General features: G+C 44.9%; 1 protein-coding gene and 2 long non-coding RNA genes across 4 annotated transcripts in view; 1 reads left to right on the top strand and 2 right to left on the bottom strand.

Moving 5' to 3' along the window:
• Positions 1-2,144: 2,144 nt before the first annotated feature.
• LOC103693729 (uncharacterized) lies at positions 2,145-6,572 on the bottom strand. The gene is made up of 2 exons (XR_595733.4): positions 6,111-6,572; positions 2,145-5,911 (listed from the first exon to the last, which is right to left on the bottom strand). It is a non-coding gene; the product is annotated as an uncharacterized LOC103693729 (long non-coding RNA).
• The window catches only part of Fras1 (Fraser extracellular matrix complex subunit 1), a 411,526-nt gene continuing 385,720 nt past the window's right edge, over positions 2,155-27,960 (top strand). Inside the window, exons 1-2 of one of the 2 annotated variants that reach the window (XM_039091669.2) lie at positions 2,155-5,313; positions 15,706-15,737. In XM_039091669.2, coding sequence (XP_038947597.1) covers positions 5,241-5,313; positions 15,706-15,737 — 105 coding nt within the window. In that variant the 5' untranslated portion in view covers positions 2,155-5,240. 2 annotated transcript variants of the gene reach the window in all.
• Positions 8,380-18,448, bottom strand: LOC134481720 (uncharacterized). The gene is made up of 2 exons (XR_010057470.1): positions 18,391-18,448; positions 8,380-8,799 (listed from the first exon to the last, which is right to left on the bottom strand). It is a non-coding gene; the product is annotated as an uncharacterized LOC134481720 (long non-coding RNA).

Raw genomic sequence — 27,960 nt, 5'->3', positions numbered from 1 at the left:
TTGTTTGGGGCCTGTGCTGAGGCAGAGCACTACAGCAGGGAGCACCACACCAGGGAGCACCGCATCAGGGAGCACCGCATCAGGGAGCACTACAGCAGGGAGCACTACATCAGGGAGCACCGCAGCAGGGAGAACCACATCGGGGAGCACTGCAGCAGGGAGCATCACAGCAGGGAGCACCTCAGAAGGGAGCATCACATCAGGGAGCACTGCAGCAGGAAGCATCACAGCAGGGAGCACTGCAGCAGGAAGCACCACAGCAGGGAGCACTGCAGCAGGAAGCACCACAGCAGGGAGGACTACAGCAGGGAGCATCACATCAGGGAGCACTGCAGCAGGGAGCATCACATAAGGAAGCACCGCAACAGGGAGCGTCACATCAGGGAACACCGCAGCAGGGAGCACCACAGCAGGGAGCACCGCAGCAGGGAGCACCGCAGCAGGGAGCACCGCAGCAGGGAGCACCGCAGCAGGGAGAGACTACAGCAGGGAGAACCACATCAGGGAGCACCGCAGCAGGGAGCACCGCAGCAGGGAGCACCGCAGCAGGGAGCACCACAGCAGGGAGCACCACAGCAGGGAGCACCATATCAGGGAGCACTGAAGCAGGGAGCACCACAGCAGGGATGACTACAGCAGGGAGAACCACATCGGGGAGCACTGCAGAAGGGAGCATCACATCAGGAAGCACTGCAGCAGGAAGCATCACAGCAGAGAGCACTGCAGCAGGAAGCACCACAGCAGGGAGCACTGCAGCAGGAAGCACCACAGCAGGGAGCACCGCATCAGGGAGCACCGCAGCAGGGAGTACCACATAAGGGAGCACCACATCAGGGAGCACTGCAGCAGGGAGCACCACAAAAGGGAGCATCTATTGGAACAAAGCTATTGAGGTCTCAGAGATCTCAGGAAGTCAAGAGTGAAAGGAAGGGGCTGGGATCTTGGTGAACCCTTCAAGGACAAGAACCAAGAATTTGATCCAATTAAGTTTGGCTCTTAAAGGTTCTACTACCAACTGTATGTAGGCCAGGCCTTCAGCACATGATCACTGAGGAATGCTAAGAATCTAAATGACAACATTTCGTCTCTGGATCTCAAAGGCTCACTCATCTCTAAGGTATAGGTCTGGGGATGCCTGCCCACAACCTCACTACCAGGGAGGAAGGAGCAGGAGGAACAGGAACCTAAGACCTTCCTGGCATACATTGTGAAACCTAGTCTCAAAAAGAAACAGAGGAAAAGAGCACTCACCCGGCCCCACCCTGAGGAATGCTTCTAGGCTTGCCAGTTCACAGCATTACTCTGAATGTCCAAGTTCGAAGTCCACTCTGAAACTTGAGGCAAATTCCTTGCTGTAAAACTAAAACCCTCAGACACAATAGCACAAGGCAAACATTTCCATTCCAAAGGAGAGGGGTAGAGGCCTGTTAAGGAAGAAGCAGACCCAAGCAGGGTGGGAGCCAAGCAGGGCCACCACACAGTCTTATAGCTGGCTGTTGAGCACAGGGGCCCAGGTTGGGTTCCTGTGGCTCCAGCCCAGGTTGCATTCTGTATTTCCTCTCCTGCTGTGTTCTTTCTCAACCTCTCTTGTTACATCTGCCTTCTTCTTAGGTCTTGCAGTAGAAATAGTTACAAATGGGACGGTACAGCTCAGCAAAGTAACTAGTTAGGAAAAGGAAAACTGAGTTTCCTATACAGTTGTCAGTAGTTTTTGCCTTATTTCTGTCCCTAACCAGCAAGTGTTAGGCTGGGGCAATTCATGGTGTTCCAGGTGCAAGAATGGAAAACAGCAGATGACCGGTGAAAAGCCGGAAGGAAACATAGGAAGGGCAGGTTGGCCGAGGTTTTATTTTAAATCCAAAAGCCAGTGTAACCTACATAGGAAAAAATGAACTGTGTTGCAGCGTTCTACATGCTTCTCTTTTATTGGCCGTGGCCATTTGGCCTTTCCAGCGACCTCCACTGCCTAGCTTCCTGCTGTGGAAGGTAGAGAAGTAGTATTAAAAATATTTAACAGCTGCTAAGGCAGGGAATTCGAGCAATGAGAAAAAAAAAACCCTTGTCGAATACAATTGCTATGATCTAAACAAGGTGCAAGAATTGGCTGGCTACCTGGGGCGAGGGAAATAAAACAGAGAAATGCATTTTAAAACCTTGGAGGGTTTGCTCATTTTATTCCAGTAAAACGGTTCTAGGTACAAAACCTTTTTTCTTGGTTTTAACCTTGTGTACATTTCAAATGATACCGATAAGGAAACTTATTTCCCCACAAAACAATGAGTTGCCTCATCCTTTTATAAAACAGTATCTGAGTTCACAGAGAATGATTAATATACCGACTGTGTGAGAAATGCAAAAAAAAATTCTACATAGAAACGAACAGAAGGAAGTATACGCAGGCCACTCAGAAGAAAGAAATACAGAAAGAAAAAGAAGGATCGCCATTTTCCTGAGAGCAGAGAAACACAACTGTAAAAGACCCATCGTAGAAGAATATAGACTTCTCTGTGAGCAGAGATTTTAGTGCTCTTGGGGTGGGGACCGTTGGACCATTTGCTCCTGGGGAAGAGAGAAGACCATGGAAACTGGTGGAGGGCTTGTGGTGAAGGGAGGGATGTTTTATGAACAACTTGTTAAGAGCCGCAAACTCTGTACATGATGATAGCATGTGGCGATGCTTCTACCCCTCTCTCTACCTTTTCCTTTTTAAAGATTGTTTTCATTTAGCAAGTACAAAAGACGTTTTGAGACCCCTTTGAGTGCCACAATTGTATGCTTTTTTTTAACATTTATTTATTTAATATATAGGCTGGGATTTGAACTCAGGACCTCTGGAAGGGCAGTCAGTGCTCTTAACCACTGAGCCATCTCCCCAGCCCAATTGCATGCTTTCTTAAAAACGAAATCCAATAGTTTATTCTAGGGGAACCAGCTGTCTTAAGTTACTCCTCGTCAGTGGTGGTTACACAATAACTGTTTAGGAGGGGTTAGGGGTCGCTAGTGTCTATCAACGTGAATTTGGACATTACTTTCCATTGGCCTGAGAACTATACTTTCTAAACCAAGAGAGGGGAAGTGGGAGGAGGGAGGACTCAGGTCCTTTCCAAGCTGTGGCTGAACTCTGGAGGTGGTTACTGGCTTGATTCAGGGCACTCTTTCAACAAATGTTTACAGAGTTCCCATATGTGCTTCAAAATACAGAGATTAAAAAACGCTGCTGTCTCCAGAATGGCTCCGGAGAGCTTTGAGGAGGAGCTGGGCAATTCCTAAGTCCTCTAAATATTCAACAGCCACACCCAGGTCAATCCAGTGTCGCTATGGCTAGGTGGTGACAGTTAGGGATCCTCCAGTTTCATTTCATTCACTTATTCTAAAAAGCAAGGAGTTCAGGTACTATCGGCGTGCTTTAGAACATGGGCCTCCCCAGTGGTCCTCAGCAATATTGGAGTCTATTAAGATGCCTGCCCACCACCCTGAACAGCTCCGTGTTCACTGCCACTTCGAAGTCCTTTCTGGACAGTCTAGCCGTCAACAGCTCTGCCAAGATAATCTGGGAATCTTTTCTGTCTGCCCATCGAAATCCAGTCTGTATCTCTCCCATGCAACGATCCCCAGTTACAAAAAAATGATCAAACCTGGGCCAGCTATTTTTATTTAGTCCTCTAAAAATAGCTATCCCTCAGTACTGGCTGGAAACCAAACCCCACCCCATTCCTCACCTACCACCAAGTGTGCACACCAGGATGCTTTTGCCCTGGCTTTGGCTTCCCAGTCATTGACATTTGGAGACTCAGCTGGACCCACCCATGTCCTGTGGTGTTTTCAGTCTTTTAGGAAACTCTAGAGGTGCACTCACCGTGGGAATCTCAACCTAGAGCACCCGTGACTGCCAGGCTACAGGGAAAACCCCCTGAGTGTTCAAAAAGCGAAGAAGGCCATCAGTTCCGCTCCAGACTCTGTGTTCAGCAGCGGTGGGCAAACTGAGAGGTAGAGAGGTAGCAGTTAGGACTTGGGTGTGAGCACCCTGTCGCTAAAGTACCCTCAACAGTGCCTGAATGGAGACCCAACGTCCTGTTTCCACCCCGCCCTCGGTGTGACCACTTTTGATCCCGCCTCAGACAAAGCCAATCCAACTCCTGCAGGATGAATAAGGGGATCAGGTTGCTCTCTCGCCTTCCCCCACCCCCTCACCGCGGCTCCCCTTCCCCACGTGACTCTCTGGAATCTTTGCCAAAGCTCAGAGTCTCTGAGTCCATTTTCACACCCAGCAAAGGAGAGAGGAAGGAGGCGAGAGAGGCGGAGGAAGGCGGAGCGTGTGTGCTTTAAATGCGGGGATCCACTCGGGGACTTATCTTGTGCGTTTCCAGGCCCCTCATCTGAGGAGCATTGAGTTCGGAGGCGTCTTTTCTAACCCCTCTCTTTCCTCGGTGCATCTACAATTATGGCTCCACCTCCACTTGGGTAATCGCACCTCCGCCCTGCAGCGCAGCTCGGGGGTGCACGGTGCGGGGAGGTGGGCGTCGGTGTGGAGCAAGCCGCGCCCCTCAGCACTCCTCCTCTCGGCTAGGGGCGGGGGCTAGAAAGTGGCAGCAGCGCCCCCCGCGCCACCTTTCGCGTGGAGCTCTGGAAGCGCCTGCAGCAGCCGGGCGGCGTGGTGCGGTGCGGCTGCAGCGCCCCGGAGTCCCGGAGCTCCTGCAGGGCCGCACAAAGTTTGCAGCCAGCGGCCCTGCACGGCCGAGCTCCCTGAGCGCTGCTGTGGCCCGGCCCCGTGTGTTCGCGGCGACCGCCCTCGGCCGATGCTACACCGACAGACGGGGGCGTGCCGAGAGAACTTTGAAAAGCTGTCGAGAAGGAACCTGCGCCTGCAGCTCGCCAGTTGGGGACCTCGGGAGGAACTGGTCTAACCCGAGGCAATGCTGCGGGATCCCAGCAGCCACTGACCTGCAACTTTCCTGCTTAGACTTAGCGGCGGTTTAAGCTTTGCCTCCTCCTCGCAGGCTCGGCTCACCTTGGTGGCCGCTCTGCGGGAGAGCAGAGTGAGCCTCCCGGCTGACTGAGGGTTGCAGTCGGCGGCATCCTTCTCCGGTCCACCCGGCCAACCTCGGCTCCCGGCCGAGCAGACCCGCGCTTCCCCACTATCTGCGGGTCCCGGCTCCCGGCGCCGCAGCCTGGGGTTTGGAGGAGAGCAGGTTCTTGGATGCTGAAGGCTGGGCTCCTCCTGCGAGAGTGTCGCGGCGGCGATGGGTGTCTTCAAAGCGTGGCTCGGGGTGGCCCTAGCGCTGGCGGAATTTGCAGTATTGCCTCATTGCGAAGGTAAAAAGAGCGGAACCCCGTATGTGTTCGTCCGTGCAGTTTAAAAGACTCAGCCGGGTTTAGTATTGTGGGTTGGGTGGAAGTTTTGATTTGAGGCGAGAGGTGGAGGTGGAGTGGGTTTTACTCCCGGCTCAAATCCCCACTCCTGGTTTCTCTTGCGGTCAAATCTCAGCCTGGCCACGGCCTCCTCTTTGCTTTTTTGGGGGGTGGGTGGCCCCTTGAGGTGACATTTCTGAACCTGGATGAATCTTCCTTCCACTTCTACCCTTCTCCTCAAGGAAAAGCAGCTACTCGGAAGCTAAGTGAGAAGCGAGCAGTTGCTCTCAATCCTCACCTAAGCTCCGCTGTTCTGTTTTGCTTTCCTCGCTCCAATAAGTCTCCCCTCTTAAAGACCACTTAAGATTTTATAAGTAGTAGGTTAGAGTGCTCTGGATGGTGAGGTTTCAGTTGCTATGAAATAAATCTTAATCGGCACCGAGAGCACGAGGCTGCCTGCTTCTCAAGGAAGAAGAAGTGGTCAACGACAGTGTGTGAGCTTCTCTTATCCCTGGGGTTTCTTTGGGGGGTTGGGGGGGCTCCAACCCACTTCTTCAAGAGCCTGGGGAGAGAAAGCAGAATTGAGTGTTGTCGCCAGGATGGCACCCACAATCTCGGTTCAGATAATAAATCAGTAAATCAAGAGGGGTGTGTGTGTGTGTGTGTGTGTGTGTGTGTGTGTGTGTGTGTGTTGAGTCTGGTGCGGCTTCCCCCATTCCACCCCCCCACCCCCCCCCCCCAGGCGCGCGGTGAGCTCTCACCTGCTCAGAGCCGCGGGGACAGTGGCTGGGTTAGCACTTGCAGAGGGGGAAGGGAGTGGCGTGGTGGGAGAGGGACGACTTCATCCACTGTTGGGCTCTCTCTCTGTTTCCATTCCCGGCTCCATTCATTATTCATCCAGCTGCAGGGAAGAGTTCACCTGCCCAGTTGCAAATCATATAGGCAGTGGCTTGCACCGGTCGCCTTCCCCGCACCATAGGTGCTGAGTGGGGGCAGCTGGAGGTCGCACGAGGGTAAAAACTCAGGTGGATTTCCAATCAGAGCAGTGGCACCTCTCTTCTTTAGCATTTTTTCTCTTAGCAAGCAGCCTTGCCTTGGAAATTCACGCACGGACTTTTCCACAGGTTTAGGCAACACCTTCTCACACTGTCTTGGGAATAATGTCAAAAAGATATTATTTCCAGGAAAAGCACTCCTGGGGAGCCGTGCAGTGTTTTTCCGAACTGTGGACAACCTCTTTTAAAAAGAATTGTGTGTGTGTGTGCATGGTTTTTGCATACTTAAAAAAAAAAAACGCTTGTAAAGTTTAATTATAGTAATTAACCAGATGGGAGAGTCAGGCTGGGCTCCTCAAACTTCAACTTAGAGCTTAGAAAAATTACAGTTACACTTGGTGGCAGTTTCTTATTTAAAAATTATATCCCAACAACACAGAGAATATGCTATCACTCCTGGATTGCTCACCAGGGGGCAGTTGGAGCGATGCTGTTTCTCAGAAGCAAATCTCTTGAAATGACAAAAGCCATTATTATTAAGAGGCTATGGGCTATGCTCTTTGGAGGGCTGGTAGATAGAGCAAGTGTCTGAAGTGTGTGAGCTCACACGTGTATGCGTATATGTGTATGTGCATGCATGAGTATATGTGTGTGTGGATACATGAGTATATGTATGTGTGTGTGTGTGTGTGTGTGTGAGAGAGAGAGAGAGAGAGAGAGAGAGAGAGAGTGTCCTTCAGTGATTCATTGGAGAACTTTGCATCTATTTTCTTTACCCATCTTAAAAACATTCTACATCAGCCCACAAATTAGGTCCTAGATTGCAATAGGTCAGAGAACTCCCAGCCAACCCACGATGCTTGGCTCATAATGAGTGAGCACAGACAGCTACTGGTCACATATTATTTCTCTGTACTATGTATGCTGAGCAGTTTGCACACTCTACCCCATTTAATTTGTTTAATTGTGTGATGATGGTCTCGCATATACAAATCAGCTGTCCTCTGACGAGGCTGTTCCTTTGGGCCAGGCGAGGCTCTTTGTAAAGAGGTTGAGATGGAAACGTGTGGACTTTAGAGAGTCCCTTAAGTGTTGTTATTCACCCGGGGAATGCTTTTGAAAAACTGCCATCTACATGTGCTTTGCTGGATGGGCCAAACCCTCACAGTTCTTCTTTGTGAACAACAGGGAGTGCAGAACTCCAGTTAATTCTTCCTACAGTTACTTTAGTGAGTCTGTCCTCAGTGGTGGTGGGTGAGCTGAGAGCAGCTTCAGGAACTCCTGTGTCTCCACCTTGATTCTTAGTGCTGCGAGTTCTCAAGAGCACCAATCAGAGGAGGGAATGCCAAATAACATTCTTTTCAATGAACTTAAATAGATCAGCCTCCATGATGAACCTGCTGGCCTTGAATGAACCTGAAGGAGGTGTTATGTAGTGGTAGCTTTAAATATGCTTTCTAATTATGGGGGGTGGGGGGGGAGGGAGGGAGGGAGGGAGGGAGAGAGAGAGAGAGAGAGAGAGAGAGAGAGAGAAAGAGAGAGAGAGAAGAGCTCTATCAGGGGTCAGAGCTATAGATCAGTAATAGAGTTTGCCCAAGGCCTTGGGTTCAACACTCAGCATGCTGAGACTTTCAGGTTCTAAATTTTTATCTTAAATATCAAGAGAAAGATGAATTTTTATAGCTGAGTTGTTGGCAGTGTTATTGTATATTGCCTCAAGATTGCTAAGCTGATAAGCCATGATTTGAGGGCTTTAATAAAATCAAAAAGTCACTGGGAAGCTTCAAGCATGGCTGCTTTCCGAATCAGAGAAACCGGAACAGCATTTTCTTGGAGACTCAGTCTGAGTGGTGCTCACATGTGCAAATGATGGGAGTTTAAACCAGAGAGACTCCTGGTATGGACTTGGGAAATACGGTTGGAGACCTGAACCCTAGTTTGGGTCTCATTATTATAACCCGCCCCACGACTTCAGCCTACAGCTGCCCTTGTTTCTCCTATACCTATTATTAACAGATTACAGTGGAGAGGATTATTTGGTTGAACATTTGTCTTATTTACAGATCAGTAGTTTTGGTTCTGTGTTTGGCCAGAGTTCCTTTGGTGAGACATTCTGTGCTCGAAACTCAGCATTGGAGATGGAGGGCTGCGCTGGCTGGATAAACAGCCTCCCCCCATCTTTTGTTCCATGAACCTTTACTGAGAGCTCTTAGGCCATGTTAGGCTTGGTGGGACTTGGGGTTTCCGACATCTTCAGGAACGAGCAAAATATCCCTTGCATGTGGGGCTTGTCTTCAAAGGCATTTACATGTCCTCGAATTTATAATATCGGTGAAGGAGCAGTAGAGCTGCGAGGACTTGTGGCCCTTCCTGTGTCTCTCAGGATTGAGATTTTTACAGGCTCCAGTTGATTGATACTGACCGCAACTTCGCACGCTTTGGTTTTCATCATGCTCTGCAAGTAGATATAGGTACGTGATGTATTATCATAGGCTCTTGTTTCTAATATACTGCTTTCCCACTCCCCTCTGGGATTAGGTTTTGCGTTATCACCTTCGCCATAGACATCCCGGAGTAGGGACACAGACATCCATAATCACTGTTATGGACTTGGGTGGCAACCTCACTGAATTTTTTTTTTTTTTACTCAGGCAGGAGTAGCCATAAAACACTCCACCACATGGGCTCAGAAGAGGGGAGGGATCGCCACGTGGCCAAGCTGCTGCCTTGTGCCAAATCTGATGGTGGTTCAGAAGCAGTTGGCCTGTTTTTTGTTTTACTATTCTATTAATTGATCTGATGCTAGCTGACAGTCACCAGGACGTGAGCCATCCTGTCAGTCTAGACGTGATTCTATTTTAAATGTTCCACCGTGTGCCCGGCCATATGCCGAATTATAATAATATAAAGCTTGAACATTTAAGTGCCAACCTGCGGCTGCTTGATCCTAAGGAGTCATCATTTTGGAATACCCTGCGTACTGGCTACTCTTATGTCAACTTGAAACAAGCAAGATTTATCTGAAAGGAGGGAACCTCAACTGAGAAAATGCCTCTGTAAGATCCAGATAAGACATTTTCTTAATTAGTGATTGATGAGGGAGGGCCCAGCCCATTGTGAGTGGTGTCATCCCTGGGCTGGTGGTCTGGGTTCTATAAGAAAGTAGGCTGAGCAAACCAGGGAGAGCAAGACATTGAGCAGCATCCCTTCATGACCTCTGCATCAGCTTCTGCCTCCGGATGTTTCATCAGAGCGATTGCAACCCTAACTAGGACACCCTGCTCTTTAAGTATCTTATCTAACCACTCTTTGCCCCATGATTTCTCTTGACCTGTGTGTCTGTTGTGTGGGAGACTTTTCTTGGGAAGACATACACATGCTTCTACAGCTACTCACTCCAAATAGGAGTCCACGACAGATCAAAGTAGGATACCATCAAAGTCAACTTAGTGGACCAGTGAGTTTTATTGGGGTTACTTACAGGAGCAGAAGTGACTCAGAGACAGGTACATCACCAAAGCCCACCCCCAGCATGGATGACATCTAACAAACCTGGGGATCTGGCACACATTGGTCAGCCTGCACGAAGCTCAAGAGGTTACAGGGTCACCTTTCCAGGTGGCTCAGGTAGCTGAGTCTCTTTTAGGCATCTTACTTGGTCTTTGGTTTGCTTGGCTTCTGCTTCTCTCAGGCCCCTTGTCTGATCTCTGATTCTTGTTTATAACCAGACTCCTCTGGGAGTGACTCTCATCAGTCTTTACTCTTTTTTTTTTTTTCCGGAACTGGGGACCGAACCCAGGGCCTTGCGCTTGCTAGGCAAGCGCCCTACCACTGAGCTAAATCCCCAACCCCCGAGTCTTTACTCTTTATACACTCTTGGGGACAAAGAAACCTAGTGAATCTTGTTAGCTTCAGGGACTTCCTGAAGCTATTTTGAGTTTACTTCCTGTCTTATGGAGCTCCCTTTGCTGTGTTTTAGTCCCCTGGAACATCCTGATGTTTCATCTCCTTGTAAACATCTTAAGTTCCCTAGAAGATACAAAATTTTCACAGAGGAGGAAACTACTCTACAAAAGTCTGACATTTTGTGGCTGTCGGATTTTAATTGACCCAGTTACCAGCTAATTTCTCTGTAGCTAATAGTTTTTGGATGGAAGTAAGGTACAAATTATATCTCAAAGTAACCCTAAAAATATTAAGCTCTTTATGGGTGCCTCAGAAAGGAGTTCATTATACTTTCCAAGAGATTTCATGAAAAGAAGCCCTTTATGGCTTCTAGTCTATCCAGGTAACAGTCTGCATATGTGACTCAAAAGAAATAAACCAAGTAGCAGGGGAGAACAGCCCAGTCTCAGGATACAGGCTCTGTATGTGAAACAGAAATATGCCTCATTGTAGAAATTACGATCGTGGCGTCTTAGCCATAGTTCATGCCCTGAAACTAGAGATTGCCTTAGTTAGAGAACTCCAGTTCCAACTGTGCCTCCTACCCCCTAGTCTTCCTGTATAGAAAGTCCATTTCTCCTTCTAGGTCTCTACCATTTCTAACAGTCCATTTAAAGCTGTAGTTTTTTGTAAATTCATCTAAGCCCATCAAGTCCAAACCATAGACCCTCAGGGTGGTTCTAGTTCTCCTTACAAACAAGTGTGGTGAGTGGAAGGAGTGGCTGTGTTTTCCATATGAAGTAACTGGACAGAAGAAAGGCCCCTCTGCCTTTCTTGTGCCAGGAGATGCTCCCAGCACCCCCTGCCAGAAAACATCACAGCTTCGCCTTGGGTGGATGTGCAGACTGACATACTGTGGGAGAAATACGCTTGCTCTGGAAGGCCTTGTCTGGCTCTGGGTGATGATAAATGTTTGATGGGTCTGGGCATCATACTGGAATGCTTTATTTTCTCCAGAGAGTAGAATTGAGGTTTTGGAAAGTGTGTTAATGGAGACTCACATAGGCAGCTGCCTTCCGGGTAGCACTGTTCGTTTTAGGGAAACCCTCAGAGGGCAAAACTTATTTCTTTTGGAATTGCACATCACGGAGTAACCCAAATTGAGTTGTTCCTTTTTCTAATGATAGAATTTATCAGCTCCATATTGTTTGAGTTGGGTCTGTCCCAGATGTTTGGCTTAAACAAGTACACGTGTAGAGCCATTCTCGAGGCTGCTGGGTATTTTCGTGCTGCTCTGAGTTTACAGGTTCTGACCTGACTCCCGAAAATGGGCTTTTCTATGGCTGTTTGCGTATTTCGCAAGGTGCTGGATTTCCTTACGAGCATTGAAAACGAGCTCATCTTGCAACACAACGTTATGGAGACCAGAACTAATACTACAGTAGCGTGCTCTGCACTGATGTGATGGGCAGTGTGTGCGTCAGCTCTAGGTGATTCTGCCCCGGCATGTGTTAGTATCTGAGTTTGTGCCATTGCACAGCGATGCCCACACAACAAGGACACTACTTAATGATGAGCTTTCTTGGAAAGTTGTCTTATACAACTGTGTGGGAGGATGGTCTTATTCTAAAGGGTAACTATTGCCTTTTTTCCCCTAAAAGTAAAATTTTCTTAGATTATTTTAAAGGTTACACAAACACTTGAAAATGCATGATAAATGCACACAATTTCACCTATCAATTCAGAGAAAACCTGAATATGTCACAGATATTCAGTTGTTTAACCACTAAGAGATTCACAGTCTGAAAAGACGATTCAGTTTTTTTAAATTGCACCTAAGTGGTGATTATTTTCATTATAATTTTAAAAACATCATTATCATTTTATACTTATAATAAGTGTCAGAAGTTAGTAAATGTATGTTTAAGTAGCTTAGAAAGTGAATGGTAGGCATGAATGTAAAAGTTGACCGAGTGGGAAGAAAATGGGGAGTAGTGGGAGAATGGGGTAAGAGGTGTCAACAGAGAGTGCATATGACCAGGGTATGTGATGTGAACACACAGAAGTGTCATCACGGAGCTCAGTATCTGGAATGGCGAATGTGGTATGGATAACATTTTAAAGCCGTATTGCTTGTTCAGGAAACAGTTCAGTTGGTAAACTGCTTGTCACACCAACATGTAGACTTGAATTCACTACCAGGATCTCATGCTTGCAATCAGTGCTAGGAAGGTGGAGACAGCCACCCAGCCATGCCTGCCCAAGTTCCAGTCAGGGAGAGATATTTTAAAACACAAGATAGAAAGTACCCATGTAATGACACCTACACCTGAGGTTGATCTATGGCCTCCACATGCACACATATACATCACACACACACACACACACACACACACACATACACACACACATACACACACACATACACACATACATCACACACACATTTACATACACACATACACACATTTACATACACACACATACACATGCACACATATATACACACGTACACACCCATATACATCACACATACACACACATTTACATACACACACATACACACACATTTACATACACACACATACACATGCACACATATATATACACACACATACACACCCATATAGATCACACATACACACACACATACACACACATGCACATATACACACATACACACATTTACATACACACACATTTACATACACACATACACATGCACACATATATATACACACACATACACACCCATATACATCACACATACACACACATACACATGCACACATATATACACACACATACACACCCATATACATCACACATACACACACATACACACACATACACATGCACACATATATACACACATACACATGTACACATATATACACACATACATACACACCCATATACATCACACACACACACTCACACTCATGTACATGCACATACACACAGCACATATGCACACACTCACACATTCACATGCACACATGCACAGATACATACACACATGGGCACCACACACAGACACATATACACATATGCATCACACCCCCAGACACATACATATGTATCACACACAGATGCACACAGACATACACATATATGCATCACACACACATGCACACTGATTTGAAAACTGAATTGTTGAGGTATATATCTCTTGTAAATATACATGATTGTTTAATATTTATACACATATGTCTCTCCTTCCTTACAACCTATAGATTGAAAATACTGTCTTCAGAACAATGTTTCTTAAAAATAGGACAGTTAAGATAAATTTCCCCTCAAGTTTTTATCCCAAATCTTTCTTATTTGAATGCCAAGGACATAAAAGTCATTTCAGCGAATTTGCCCATAGAGATCTTTCATTTGAACCCAGTGTGAACAGTCATCTCATTTTCTTTAAAGATTGTTAGATCCATGATTGACAGGGAAGGTAGGCCAGCCATTGCTGCAAAGTTAGCTTTTGTGGGACCTGTTGGGAAACAGTGCTGTAATAAACCTGTCCAGTCCTCCTTGGAAACCAGCTGTGCCCTGTCATGATACGCCTTGTTGTGTCTGCATTCTGGTGCCCTGCTTTGTGTTTCATTTGCTGAGTGTGGCAGCACACTGCACCCCTGCTTTGAGATTACATGGCACCTGTTGTGCTGTTCAAGAATCGCTGGAGAACATGTGCACAGGTCTTAAAGGTAGGGTTGCAGTTTCATTCAATTCAGAGTGTAAGCTCCTCCCACCAACCCCAGTCAAATCCTACCCTCTTTCACCTTTAGAACAGATCACCCTTTGCTTTTTTCATCCAGTGTCTAATGACTGGAAAATATAAAGATGCCCCAGCTGATAAGCAGCACATCAAGGGAAAACATGGAGTGGGAAGATTTCGGAGGTCAGAGGCTCAACAGGAGAGGCTGCTTTTCAAATAGCTTACGTCTATGCCAGTGCTTCTCAACCTGTGGGTCTCGACCCTCTCGGGGGTGGGGGTCACTTATCAGATACCCTGCATGTCATATATTTTATGTGACCATTCATAAGAGTAGCAAAATTACATTTATGGGGTAGCAACGAAATAATTTTATGACTGCAATCACCACAACAGGGAAAGGGTCACAGCTTTAGAAAGGTTGAGAAACACTAATCTACATACATACCCAGCATAGTGGGTTATGCTCCCCGGTGATGTACTATAGGAAAGGTGTGCAGTGGGTGTTTTTGTGTTCATATAGTAAGTTGGTGAATGCTTACTATGGGGACAGGTGGTGGAGAAGTTCATAGTTGAGGCAATCCCTTTCCTGAACTCTGTGTCCTGATGCTATGAGGCAAAGGCACCATTTCCCATCCTTAGCAAAAATGTCACACGCAGGGGTGATCGTGGTGCTCTCCAGAAGCTGAGGCAAAAGGATTGCAAGTTGTAAGTCAGTTTGAGCTACGTGGGGAGACCTCGTCTCAAGACAAACAAACATAAACTAACCAGGCAGACAAGCAAGCAAGCAAACAGCAAATAAAAATAGAATACCACAGGGAAATATGAAGAATGGGCCAGCAAAAAGTAATTCAGGCAGGAAGGGCTGTGAGTTTAAGGAGAAGGAATGCTATTCTGTTCGAGGGTGGTCTCAAGCTCAAGAATCCTGAATAGACTAAATGCATCTCCATAGGAACGGAGGATGAGGGAAACTTTGAGCCATGAAAATTACTATGGAGTAAATTGGCCCCTTGAGTTGTTCTGGAGAGTTTAGGTAGCAAAGTTTGGATAAGTAAATTGGGATTGAATTATGGAAGCATTTGATGCAGATCAAAAGAATAACAACATTGTATTTAGACTATATCCTTATAAATACATTTTTGATTAAAATATAGTTTATCACTTTTCTCCATTCCCCCTTCTTCTTCCAACTATTCCTTTCACTCATTCTGAATCCTGATCTCCTCTTCTTTAATTACTATTGTTACACACACACACACACACACACACACACACACACACACTGAAGTCTGCTCAGTGTTGCTTGCATGAACACGATTTCGGGCTGACCACTTGGTATTGGATAACCAATTAGGGGCCTTCTCCCTTGAGGGAGGACTACTTCTCCAGCTCTTGGCATCCCTTCGATGTCTATAGTTCTTTGCCAAGGGGTGTGGTCCCCGGAGAGTTCCCCCTTGTGTGTTAGCATGTCTGCTGCTGTTGTCCTTTTCAGATCTCCTTTAGGCAGCCATGCTGTTGAGGTATAAAGACATTTCTTTTACAATTCCAATAATATGCTTTAATCATGCACTTTGTCATGTGTCTGGGAGAGACGTTGATTTGATATAAGGGGTAGATTTCCCTCGGGGGAAGAACGTTCTAGCCTCTAAGTAGTTCGCCCAGTCCGCTGTAGATGGAGTTAAAGAATAAGCATTCTGGGTAGTGACTATTGGTTTGTTATGCATCACATTTTAATCTGTGGTTTGTTTTTGTTTCCTCCCACAGGTGCTTGCCTGTATCGGGGCTCCTTGCTTGCGGTAGGTCATTCTCAATCTATTTCTTTTGGATGTAAGATGCTTGACTGGGATGTCTGAGTGATGAGGTGATCGGTATCATTGTAAAATTTATTTATTTTTCTTCACGGGCTGGAGATGACTCTTCATCCGGGTAGCGGGGTACCATCGGGCTCAATTAATTAATAACCCTTTGAGAGTAAATTAGTTCCATTTGGATACTCAATTATTGAATGAAAAGTCCAATGCTTTCCCCACCCATTTACATTCAGTGGCTGTCCTTTGTGCTCCTTCAGTCAGAGATAATTGGATCCCATCCTCTTGTCACATACAAACTAGGGCACGGTTTGTTTATAATCCTGGTGTATTTGTTTCCTGCTTTGATCCCCTCTTTTAAAAAAAAAATGCTATTATTAAACTCAGCACACTAGAAAAGATTCTTGATTATTTCTCCAGGATGATAAGCTTAAGTTTTGGGTAAACAACAAACAAGTTAGCATTTTTATCCCTGACCCTTTGCCACCGGGTAGGCAGAATTGATTTTGAATTTAATGTCGGAATGAATTGGGGGGAAGCTGATGCAAGTCTCACGCGTTCCTTTTCATTAATAATGTACCGTGGTGCATATCAGTGTGCTAAAGCCTTATTGAAAAGACTGTCTGCACTCCATCAACTCTAATAAATGCTATGACAAGTCATTCTTCACCACTTTTTGAGTTTGGGTTTAATGCATGCTGCACTAATGCAGACTCTGAGGGTTGGGAAGGGTGCGCTCATCTGCGTCCAGGTCTGCCATTGACACGTGCGGTTTTAGTTCGTCATCTGGCATTATCCTGATAGATAATGCCCAAATAGATGAAGAACAGCTAAAATTTCCAGGCATCTAGATAATTACAGATATTTGAAGTAATATTTTTCCAATATGGTCTTTATGTGCTACAGTTGAAGCTCTACAGATGAATGTATTTTTTTTTCTCCTTGATGTTTTTCCATTAAAGAATCATGGAAAAGCTATTTTTTTCCCTCTCTTTCCCATTCCATGCCCCTAAAGCAGAATTTTCTTTCTGTTTATTCTTTAATACAGTTCAGAAATCATTCTGAGATCAGAGTCTGCCATCAGTTTTGGGGAGTGATGGTATGTAGTGTAGACGTCAGTACAAGGAGGCTGCTTACTATATAAAGGGTTCTATACTTTTTGTAGCCATTGAGTCATCTGATACTGAGGCCAGTGCTGTAGGTTCCTATTGTGGAGCCTAGGGTGGCATTGAACTCATGACCTTAAATGCTGGTGGTGGCTTACCAAGCCCAGAACTGCATCCTGCCCCCCTTTTAATGGCGAATTGCAGGAGAGAAGAGGGAGATGAAGAGATTGGCTAGAGGTCTTGGCCATTGAGGAATAGCTAGCATTAAGCAATTTGTCTTCTTTCTGTTTTCTACCATTATCTGAAGATGTATCTGGAGTTTAGATTCTAGACCATCTCCCATACTTGGCTTTGCTGTGTGTTGCTGTGTACTTGAGTTAAAAAAAAAATCAGATAATTAAAGGGTTCAGTTCCATCCAGATAAAAGAGGTATGGTCTAGCCAACTTGCATTGGATGAAGAACCTTGATTCCTTCTGTCCGTGCCTTCTGGTCATGCCTAGAAGGGTGTCCTTCCTTTACCCACTCACTCATGGGCCGTCTCCAGGTGCTGTCTTTGTTCCTCACTCATCTCAAGCCTGAAGTATTTGAAGCGCTTAGCGTTGTGTTTATGCAGTTCAGTCAGAGAGGTCTTATGCTAATTACCACAACAAAGACTATTATGAAAGCATTTACCCACTCGGTGAGAACACTGGGCCTGCTAGTCTCGGCCCTGGAGAACATCAGTGAACAGATAAAGCCCTCTGTCATCCTGAAGTTCAAATTGTACATCAGGCGTGCTCTCAGGAAATGGACCAAAATAAAAATAAAGACGCATAGGGTGGGAAGATGGAGGAGACTCAGTCGGGGTCCATTGCGTTTGATAAGATGAGACAGTGATACTTGAACCAAGAGGTCCTTCTAAGACTCAACCATGCAGACATCTAGAAGATGGTAGATATAAACTTTGGGGTCAGAGCTGAAGCCTGGAGGTCAAGTAGCTGACGAAGATCCTGGAGGAAGAAAGAAGCTGAAGAGGAATCCAGGAATGTGGGCAGGGGACCGGGTGTCCAGCCTTGGCCTGGAGCTTGCTTGTCCTTTCAGTGAGGTGAGTGAACCGTTGGAAGTGCAAGAGAAGTAACAAAGCCTGACTTATCGTTTAATTAAACTGCTGGCGTAGGAATATAAAAAGAAATAGAGCTCTTGTTTCTAGGGAAACAATGTTGAATACTTTAAAAAGACTGGGTAGAGGTGAGTCACTAAAAATTGCTGTCATATCAGGTGTGGGAGAAGCAGGCACAGGGATTGGGGGGGTAGCTCAGAATCTTGAGATTCCACATTTTTATTTTTATTTGTAACCACCTTTTGTTTTAATGACATTAAAACTGACAGTAGCCTTTGGGGTGCACCTCAGAGGTGGATTATCTGCCTGGCATGCACCAGGCCCTGGGCTTGATGTCTAACATTACAGCGGAGGTGGGTGGGAGAGGAAATAAAGAAGGAAGGGGAGAATGAGGTGGTGGTCAATAATCTATCATGGTCATGAGTAATTACTTACTTTGTTATGAGACCTTCTTCACACGACCTACCGAGGACAGACTGGAGAACAAATGTACAAGAATCTATTTAGAATTTTAAGAGTCTATTCTATTCTAGCAGTGTAGCATACTGTTCTAGGCATCAAGAATCAATAATTCTTCCACTCTTTGGATGAGAGAGTCCGTCTCGTAAACCGCACCACACTCCAGAGGTAACCCTGAGTGTGGCAGCTCAGGGCCAATTTATAATCCCACCTGCCCGCTTGTTCATTATTTAGAGCTAGAAATGACGTCAGAGATCTTGCTGTCTGGGGTTCCTGTGTTTGTGGCTGAGGATAGCAGCACAGGGATGTGAAGTTCTTGGGGCTCATTCCTTTGTCTAGTGGGCAACCAGAAGGGGACCTGGTCGGCTTAAAGATGACAAATGTGAGCTTCATGCAAAAGACTTCCATGAAACGGGGCTGGAGAAGTGGCTCAGTGGTTAAGGACACTGGCTGCTTTGGTCCCTGGTAACCATATGAGGGCTCACAACTAACTGTCTGTAACTCCAGTTCCAGGGGGAATCTAATGCCCTCTTCTGGTCTCTGCAGGAACTGCACACATACGATGCACAGACTACACACAGGCACAACATTCATATCTATGACATAAATAAAGTTTAAAAAGTCAATAAAACATTTTGTACATGGCAGCATGGATTGAGGCAACTTTTAGCTGTAAATTGCTACACTCCCTGTGTCTTGTGAAGTCACTCCTCACTGATAGATCCTTTTGCTCTCTTCGCTATTTAGGAGGTCACTAAAGAGCAGCACATTAAGGGTCCTGGTAGGGAACAACGACCTCATGTAGAGCCTTCCTCCTCTGCTGCAGAGCAGCTTGGTGACCTTGGGCACATCATACAACCTGCTCAGCCAGAACCTCCATTGCCTACTATGTGAAGTGGGGACAAACATAAGGCCCCTCTTGAAATAGTTTTTACAGAGTAAGAACGCAGAGTGTATGTGGTATTGTGCCAATACAGTGCCCGACATGGGATTTTTTTTTTTTTGTCACAGCAAGTTTTCCTTTTTACAAACAAAGAGACAGTGAGTGAGCATTTGCTGGGATTTAAAAACTTCCAGCAACTCAGGAAATAAGTGTTTGAGCTAAGGAAGCTGGGGTTCAGGCCATGTACCACCCCACCCCCAGTCTCAAGGCAAGCAAGTGCCAGGGAAGAGGGTTCAAACCCGGTTCTGAGTCTAAGCCACCACGCCCAGCATTCTGTCTCTCACCACCATGCTGGCCCCTAAGCATGTCTTATTTTACCTTTCGTTCTCTACGCCCAGCTCCCTGCATATTGCCATGCAGTTGTCCCTGCCACTCACCTTCTCTGGCCTCCTGGAGAAGCCAGCTGTCCCTGACTAACCTCTTCCCATTTTGCAGAACTAGTGCTAGTCACACTCACTGACTTAGTGACAAGACGCTAAAAGCATTTAGAGGCCCATTGCATTTTAACAGGCACAGAACGCCCCTTACAGGTATCACGTGTGTGTGTATGCACATACGAGCATGTGTGTGCGTTTACTCAATCTGTGTTGTGATTTCCAACTTCTGGGAGCCACGTGGGCATGCCGTGACATTCCGGGATGATCTGGCCCTAAGCCATGTGGCAGTCAACTTCAAGTCATGCTCTGACTTCAGCTGTCCCCTTTCTTTCGCTGTCTTCCCTATTTTTATATTCCTTCATTTGTCAAGTCAGAGATGGCTGGAAGGGATACAAAGGAATACCAAAAGAACACCGAGTAATCTATTTTTGGGTCTGTTTTACACTCCATCATGCTCGTACATTTTCAGACCCACAGGACTTTCATCAAGGTCAGCCTCGTGAAAGGGGGAGTGTCCTAGGTCAGGGTCTGTTAGAGAGAAGCAGTTATGATGCCCTGTCACCACAGGAGTAATGCATGTGTGCAAGGAGAGAAATGTCCTGTTTTAGTTCTTATGCATCTGTATCTTCTGCTCTTTCTTGCGTAACTGGAGCACAAAGAATTTAACTGTCCCATTGTCTTGTGCCAGTGCATTCAAACACCTCTCCTGTATATATGTTCTTCCTGGGCACAGATGGGTTGATTGCTACCTTAGCCATTTCTCAGTGGTAAAGTGCATCTGAAAGCAGGATTGCTGGCAAGCCTAAAGGAGATCAACATGATCCACTAGGCCCAAGAACACTTGGTTTAAAAACACATCGCAGCCATCATTAGAAAATTGGTTCTGCTTTGCCGGAAGTGAACAAGACTACTGTTCCTCTCTAGGTCAAATGTGCTAAATATTGAGATGCTCTTCAGGCAACTGCTGACAAAGCGAGTCATAAATCGTTAACTTTTAACACATATGAAAAACAATATCAGGGACAATAAGACATGGCGTGTTTGCAACGTGCAATACAACGGTAGTAGAAAAACCTGGCTATGGGAGTTTGAACCTTGAGACCATAGCCTACCTGGTGCATGGCCTCAGATATAAAATCTCTGAGGGGTGATCGTTTTCATAGGGCCAATGGAAGGTTAATTGAGTGGGTGCTTGTCGTGAACAGAGGGCTGACCTGACACAGAGCAGGTATTTACATTATCCAAAGGGTGACAAGGTACTGGAGTGGATGTGACTTAGTGATGGAGGCCAGTGGGTCTTGGTTGAGGTCCTGGTGCTAGAGAACTGGCTGTGTAGCCTGGAGTGAGTCCCTGGGATGGAACCAAGTCTCAGGTTTTAAGTTTGTAGCTAAGAGAGTTAGAGTAGACTCTGCAGGGTTCCTTACCACAGTGCTGAATTGGTGGGACTATGCCTTGGTTGTATCCCCTACTACAGCACCCCAGAGACAAATGTGGTTCCTGAGTGGACTCAAGATGTAGACCCCAGGAACTGGATTTTAAGTGTTGATTAATCTTAGTAACAGGTTTATTTTAATTTTTCTATTCCTTCCTTCCTTCCTTCCTTCCTCCCTCCCTCCCTCCCTCCCTCCCTCCCTCCCTCCCTCCCATCCCCCCTCTCTCTTTACGTTGTGTGTGTGTGTACATGTGTGCATTGTGTAGCACATATGTGTAGTTTCTACACAGGATGCGTGTAGAAACTAGAGGATGACCTACGAGAGTAAGTTTTCTTCTATGTAGGGATTGGGAATTAAATTCAGGTGATCAGGCTGGGTGGTAGTGCCTTTACTGAGCCATCTCACTAGTCCAGAAATGTATGTTTAAATAGCCATTGTGGCTACTGGCTATTGATTGTATGAGACAGATCATCTCTATTCATTTGTTTGTTTTTGAGACACGGTCTTTCCACGCAGCCCTGGCTGGCCTGGAACGTGCTGTGCAAATTCAGCTGACCTCAAACTCCTAGAGATCCGCTGGCCTTTGCCTCCAAGTGCTGGGCTAAATATGACACACCATACCTGGCCAGAAGGGCTCTGTGGACTTAAAGTTCTCCATTTACTCTTGAGGACTTCCGGTTAGAGTACGGCTTCATGGGTGGCTGTGACCCTGGGGAGGAGGATTTCCTGTAGCAATTCCAGGAACTGAAAGGCAGGCAGTATGGTATTTACAACAATGCCCGTGCCTACTCTTTTCACGTCCTTTGAGTGGTTTTGAGCTCATCTCTATTGCACATCTCTGCTCCCATTGTTCAGTATGTCTTCTGGAACGAAGGAAAGAGATAAAGCGACAGCTGAGCCACTTCTCCTGCATCTGTGTCCTGCATATTTCCTGAACACTTTTATATCTGTTTGGTCAAAATCTGGTCCAGTCTTGTGCATACCATGGCAACGAAGAAATAAGACCCTTTGCTCTGCTTGGGAGGCCCAAGACAACCGACCAGAGACACTTAAGGTCTGGGGTGGGTGCTGCAGCATTTTTAGATGTGCTCTGTCCATGACTTTCTTTTTAAACTGTATCAGGGATGTGATCCTGTAGGCTTGAAGTGCCCACTTTTCATTGTGTTGATATCCATCAATGTTCTCAGAAATTCTCTGGAGAAGAGAGGTGAAGGAAGCTCCAGAACTTTCCCTACTAACTGCCCTAAGTCCCTCTCACCAGAAGAGTCTTGCTTAGTGGCTGCAACTAAGACATTCCAGGCTTCGCAGTACTGGGGTGAATACGTGACTTCCTGTGAATTTATTCAGAGGGGAAGCAATTTAGCCATCCCTCAATTCCTCAATTTCCTGTAAGTATGTTAGATAATTTTCTAATACCTTTCTACAGGGTATTATAAAATATCTTTTTTTTTTTTTTGGTCAACTTGACACAAGTTGGGGTCGTCTGGGAAGAGAAACCTTGTTCAAGAAAATGCCTCTATCAGATTGGCCTGTGAACAAGTCTGTGGAACATTTTCTTGGTTAATGATTGGTGTGAGCAGGCCAAGCCCACTGTGGGCAGTACAATCCCTAGGCAGGTGGTCTTGGGTTGTGTCTAAAGTGAAGCTGAGTAAACTATAGGGAACAAAGTAGGAACAGCATTCCTCTCGAGTCTCTGCTTCAATTTTTTGCCTCCAGGTTGAGTCCTGCTATGACTTTCCTCAACAATGGACTGTACTTTCCTTTCCAAGTTGCATTCGGTTCTGGTGTTTATCACAGCAGTAGAAAACAAACTAAGGCACCCCTTTTCATTTACTTTTTACTACAGAGTAATATGCTCTGGAATGGGGAGGCCAGGCTTTTAATTAAGATGTACCTGTTTTATAATAGAAACTTAATTTCTCTGTAATACAGCATTACTGCTGAGGGATGGCAAATACATAGGGATCTGTGAGCTCCCTGATTCTAGCTGGAGAAATTCAGGTGAAGACTAGACAAAAATCAAGACTGATTATTAGAGGAGCTCTTCTGACTGGTTTCCAAGGGATGCTCTAATCTAGGTTCTCACTGTGTAGACTGAATGTTAGAGCTGTGTGTTTCCTATTCAGGGACTCTTCGAGAAGGTGAAAAAGTCCCTGACTTGAGGGTGCTATCTGTCTGCCTGCCTGCCTATCTATCTATCTATCTATCTATCTATCTATCTATCTATCTATCTATCTACTATTTATCTACCCACTCATCCTTCTATGTATCTATCTATACATGTATCTATCATCCACCCACCCTTCTACCTATGTATCTATGCATCCATCTATGTATCTATCTGTGTATCAAACTATATCTATGTATCTGTCTACCCACCCACCCTTATATCTATGTTTCTATCTATGTATCCATCTATATATCTATGTATCAACTATGTATCTATATATCTATGTATATGTGTGTGTATGTATGTGTGTATGTATGTGTGTAGTATCTATCTATCTATCTATCTATCTATCTATCTATCTATCTATCTATTATCTATCGAGATAGGATCTCACTATGAAGCCCCAGATGGTCTGGAACTCACATAGATCCTCTTGCCTCTTCATAACTGTTGAGCTGAGAGGCATACTCAACTACCATGCTAACCAGTATACATTCCTTTTAAGGGACCCATACCCTTGAGTTTGTACCCTTGAGACCCAGGTGGTGAAGAGTGGCCAGTCAGAGCTGTAGATGATGTTCTGTCTTCATTAGGGCTTTGCGTGTTGTAGGTCTTCATCAGAGATGCTGGTTCCTTATTTGGGAATTGATGTCTTCATAGGATAATTATGTGTGAAAGGAATAATACAAGAAAATTTGTACTTTTATTGACGAATAATCCATATGCATTTTCATTCTTATTCATATTCTTTCTGGAGGAACAGATGTTTTAAATTAACAAACACATTTCTTATGCTTTGTTTGCAACGTAGAAGATGCAGCTGAATTTGGCAGCCATATTTATTTGCTCCAACTGTGTTTTGTGTGGTCATATATCTCAATTTTCTGGTTAGGCCATACGTGCTTGCCTTCCATTTGTATTTATGTTTCAATGTTTGTGCCAATTTTTTTTTTGCTCAAAATTGAAGTCTAGTAGTTTGTTTTATTTCTACATTTCTGTGCATAACTATAAACTATTTATATGTGAATGTTTATTTTATACATAGTACATTTATGTATACATATCCATGTATGTAGATAGTTCCTAGAGGAGAGCTGCCAGTCATTTGTGACAACTTAGGATACTACATTATTATAGTTTGCTTACTCTTCCAAGTCTTTTGCTTACTAAGGGAAGGATAATATGTGAATATCAAATGATGATTGAGTTTAACAACTGAGCTTATAGTTTCTTGGGATTTGAATTGCAAATGCCCAAAGAAAAGATAGCTTGAAATTTCAGATAGAGGTTTGCTTCTATGACGGGAGGGACACTTATACATGGAATTGGCAAAGGATAACTTTGAAAAAAGCCATTGAGCCATTCCATGTAAATTAAGTGCATAGTTTCTGCTGTCCCTGCTAGATTCTTTCAGCAATGAAGTTTTGGGCTTTTGGTATTCCCAAGTGGGTCTGGAGGAAGAAGGGAAAGGCTCCCAGAGTAAGAAACAGTTTATTGTTAGTATCCAAGAGACCCTAGAGTTTGGTCATGACCTGTGGGTGGTTCTGCAGTAGCTCCTGAGATTGGTGATTAAACAAGTTTACAATCATTCCTTTCCTTCAAAGGGAAATTGGGCAGGAAAGGGTTGCACGGAAGAGCAGACTTCATTGTCCTTTGTTCTATTCTTCACATGGGTTTGCACATAGAAAGCACGAGGAAGTTATTAACAGAAATATTAATATTCTTTGGTACACTTCTGGGGTTGACTCCCTAGGGCGGATCTTGGTCTAAAGGATGAGAGGTCAGGGCTAGAAGGAACTTGAAGTAAATGCAAAGCAGGAAGTGCTCCCCCAATCCCCCTGCTCGCTAGAGGAACGGATAGTAATGGGACCTTGTTACAGTCCAGAGGCATTGATCATGCCTCTTCCATGCACTGGACTTTGAGAGCAGATCCATGGAGGCCACATGATATGAATGAAGCCAGTAGAATATGAACTAGCAGATCCTGGGCCGACTACTCACCAGTTCCTTTTCCCGCCTTCTGCTCACACAGCTCTGACTTTTTTTTTTAAAATCAGTTCTTCATTCCTTTGTTGGTATATAACCCAGTTGTAAGCTAAACAAGATCTTTCCATTCCCTTGTCAGGGGTTAGTTGAAACCCTCCGTGGATGTCTGGCAGAGTATTGGCCAATAAGATGTGAGTAGAGGTCAACTAAGACTGTTGGGTGTTTAAAAAGAGGCCCACACAGATTTCCCCCTTCCTGAGGCCTGAACAAGCAGAGAAAAAAAGAGATAGTAAATACAAAAGTCAAAATACTGCCCTAAGGACTTGAGCAAGTGGAAGAGACCTTGCCTAGCAGGAGCAAATTGCTGGGTTTGAATCTCTAGCACAGCTAAATAAATGAATAATTGCTTTAAAAAAACCTATCTAAGAGGAGCCTAGAGCTTGAGTTTTCTTTTCCAGACACAGGCATTCATGGGAGAGCTCGGATGATTTTTTTTTTTTTTTCTTGTAGAAGGTTGCACGGACAAGAATAACTGTTTGGAGGAGCAAGAGAAAGATTTTTGTTGATTGCTTTGCTCCATGAAACAGGACTTGGAAGGCAGAGTTGTTAAACACATCAAGTTATTATTATTATTTTTAATTGGCCTGTTAGATAAGGTGTGCTACCTTCCTCCTAAGGATAAGAAAGGCCTGGAGCCACAGGTTCATCTTCTTTGGAGGGGAAAAAAAAAAGAATCCTTAAGGGTAGGAAAAAAATATCTACTAATGGAAAGTTTTGAAGGTTGGAGTTTGAATTGCTATACACACAAAGACATGCTTGCCTGAGCTGCTGCACCCAGTTTATAGTTTAGGTAGCAAACAAAGCTTGTTGGAAGAGGAATATGGGAGAGTTCGAGTCCTCCAAGAGTTTGGCTATTAATATGCAGACTTAACTAGCACAGGGACAGACTTTCCTGGGGAATTCTTATATGGATGGATAAATTTTCTCATTGTTTAAGCCAATATAAAGTGTCTTTTCTGTTTCTTCAGTGTTTGAGCCAATATTCTATAATTACTTAGGGACTGCAGTCTACAGCACTTTTGGATATGTGGCAGCAAATAAGAATAGAGCATCATGTTTAAGGCAGGAGGGTGGGGGTTGAGCTTTTTTTCTACTGTTTTTCCTTGGACTTCTTTAAAATGGATGTATAATATAGTTGGACCTATATTATAGAGCTGTTGCAAAGATAAATAAGATAATGCGTGAAAGTACCTGGGATAAAGTCAGTGAGTGCTAGCTCCTAAAAATACCCTTCTCTGGGAGAAAACCACTTTTGATGTTGGTCTTGAAATGTGGGTCAGTGTTGATGTGGAAGGGGCCGGGGGAGGGGCTCGTAAGTCAGGATCAGCATGAGTACACAGCTAAGTGGCAAAGGGACCCCCCACTTGATTGAAGTCTAAGAAGTGGTGGATAAAGTACAGAGAAGGGGTGTTTTAAACTCCAGCTCACATAGGCATGGAATAAGGCATTTGAAGTGGAAATCATTTGCTCTTGAATTCAGACTCTGTCTGACGAACCCATGCCTGTTGGAGATGAGATACCACAGCGCCTCCCTCTGCTGTGTGCTTTCTCTTCTTGTTTTCGACATGGTCCAGATGTTCTTGCTTCGTCGAACTTTGGAAAGGATGCAGATGACTCTGTGTGAGTGATCAGCACAGTGTAAAAGCAAGGTCAGTTCGCAGGTATCCCCTCATATTGGTCAGTACTGCTAAGGCTACTGTCGGCTCATCAAAAGTAGCTTCCCCTGGTGTCTGGAGACAAGGCTTGTTACAAGGCACTGGTGATGCCCTCTGTAGTTTCACAGTCTACCATGACGATGCCCTGCTACCAAGGAGTCTCATAACCCTTTTCAATTGTCTTTACTCTAGTCCCATTTCTCATTTCCTTTCCACAATTGGCAAGGATTAAATTACGATTGGACAATATTATGATAAAGTACACGTTGCATTCAAATTTCTTTTTGAAATTAGGAGGTTGATTCTGTTATATAGGCCAACCCAGAGACTGAGGAGTGTGGCTTTTCTTTCATGCTGGACAGTAGAATCCTTCTAGTTGCTTCTAGACTTTTCTCCAATTTTCCAATTCCGACATCTAAAATGTAGTTTTTAGATGAAATATCAGGTGTCCCCAGAAGCTTTGACGGTAGTAGGACCACTTGAAAAAACGTGTTCTGCTAGAGAAGATTCTTAATAGCCCGGGGACCTAGGAGAAGAGAGGAAGATTTCATAGGCAGAGCAGCTCAAGTGCATATGAAAAGCAGGGAAACAGATTAGATGGCCATTTTGGCAGCCCCTTTACAAGAGCCAAACAAGCTATTGGAGAAAAGATGTCTTTTCATAGTTCTTTTTCGGTTTCATTGATGATTCTGGAGATAAAATACAATCAGGGAATAAATATAAACAATAGAAAAGAAATAATGTAAGTACTTAAGCATGAATATTCTTATGACATCTCATCCATGCAAATGTATTGGAGTCAGGAGATGGGAGATTAGGTCTTTAAGATTAGGATTTTCTTTTGTATTGTTAGTGTATTAGAGAGTAAAATGTAGATAATTAATAATGATTTTGTTTCTTTGTTTGGAGTCAGGGACAGGCC

Source organism: Rattus norvegicus, chromosome 14 (genome assembly GCF_036323735.1).
Source record: "Rattus norvegicus strain BN/NHsdMcwi chromosome 14, GRCr8, whole genome shotgun sequence".
Lineage (NCBI taxonomy): Eukaryota > Metazoa > Chordata > Mammalia > Rodentia > Muridae > Rattus > Rattus norvegicus.
Note: the sequence above shows the minus strand (reverse complement) of the source record. Positions and strands in the feature narration are given on the sequence as shown.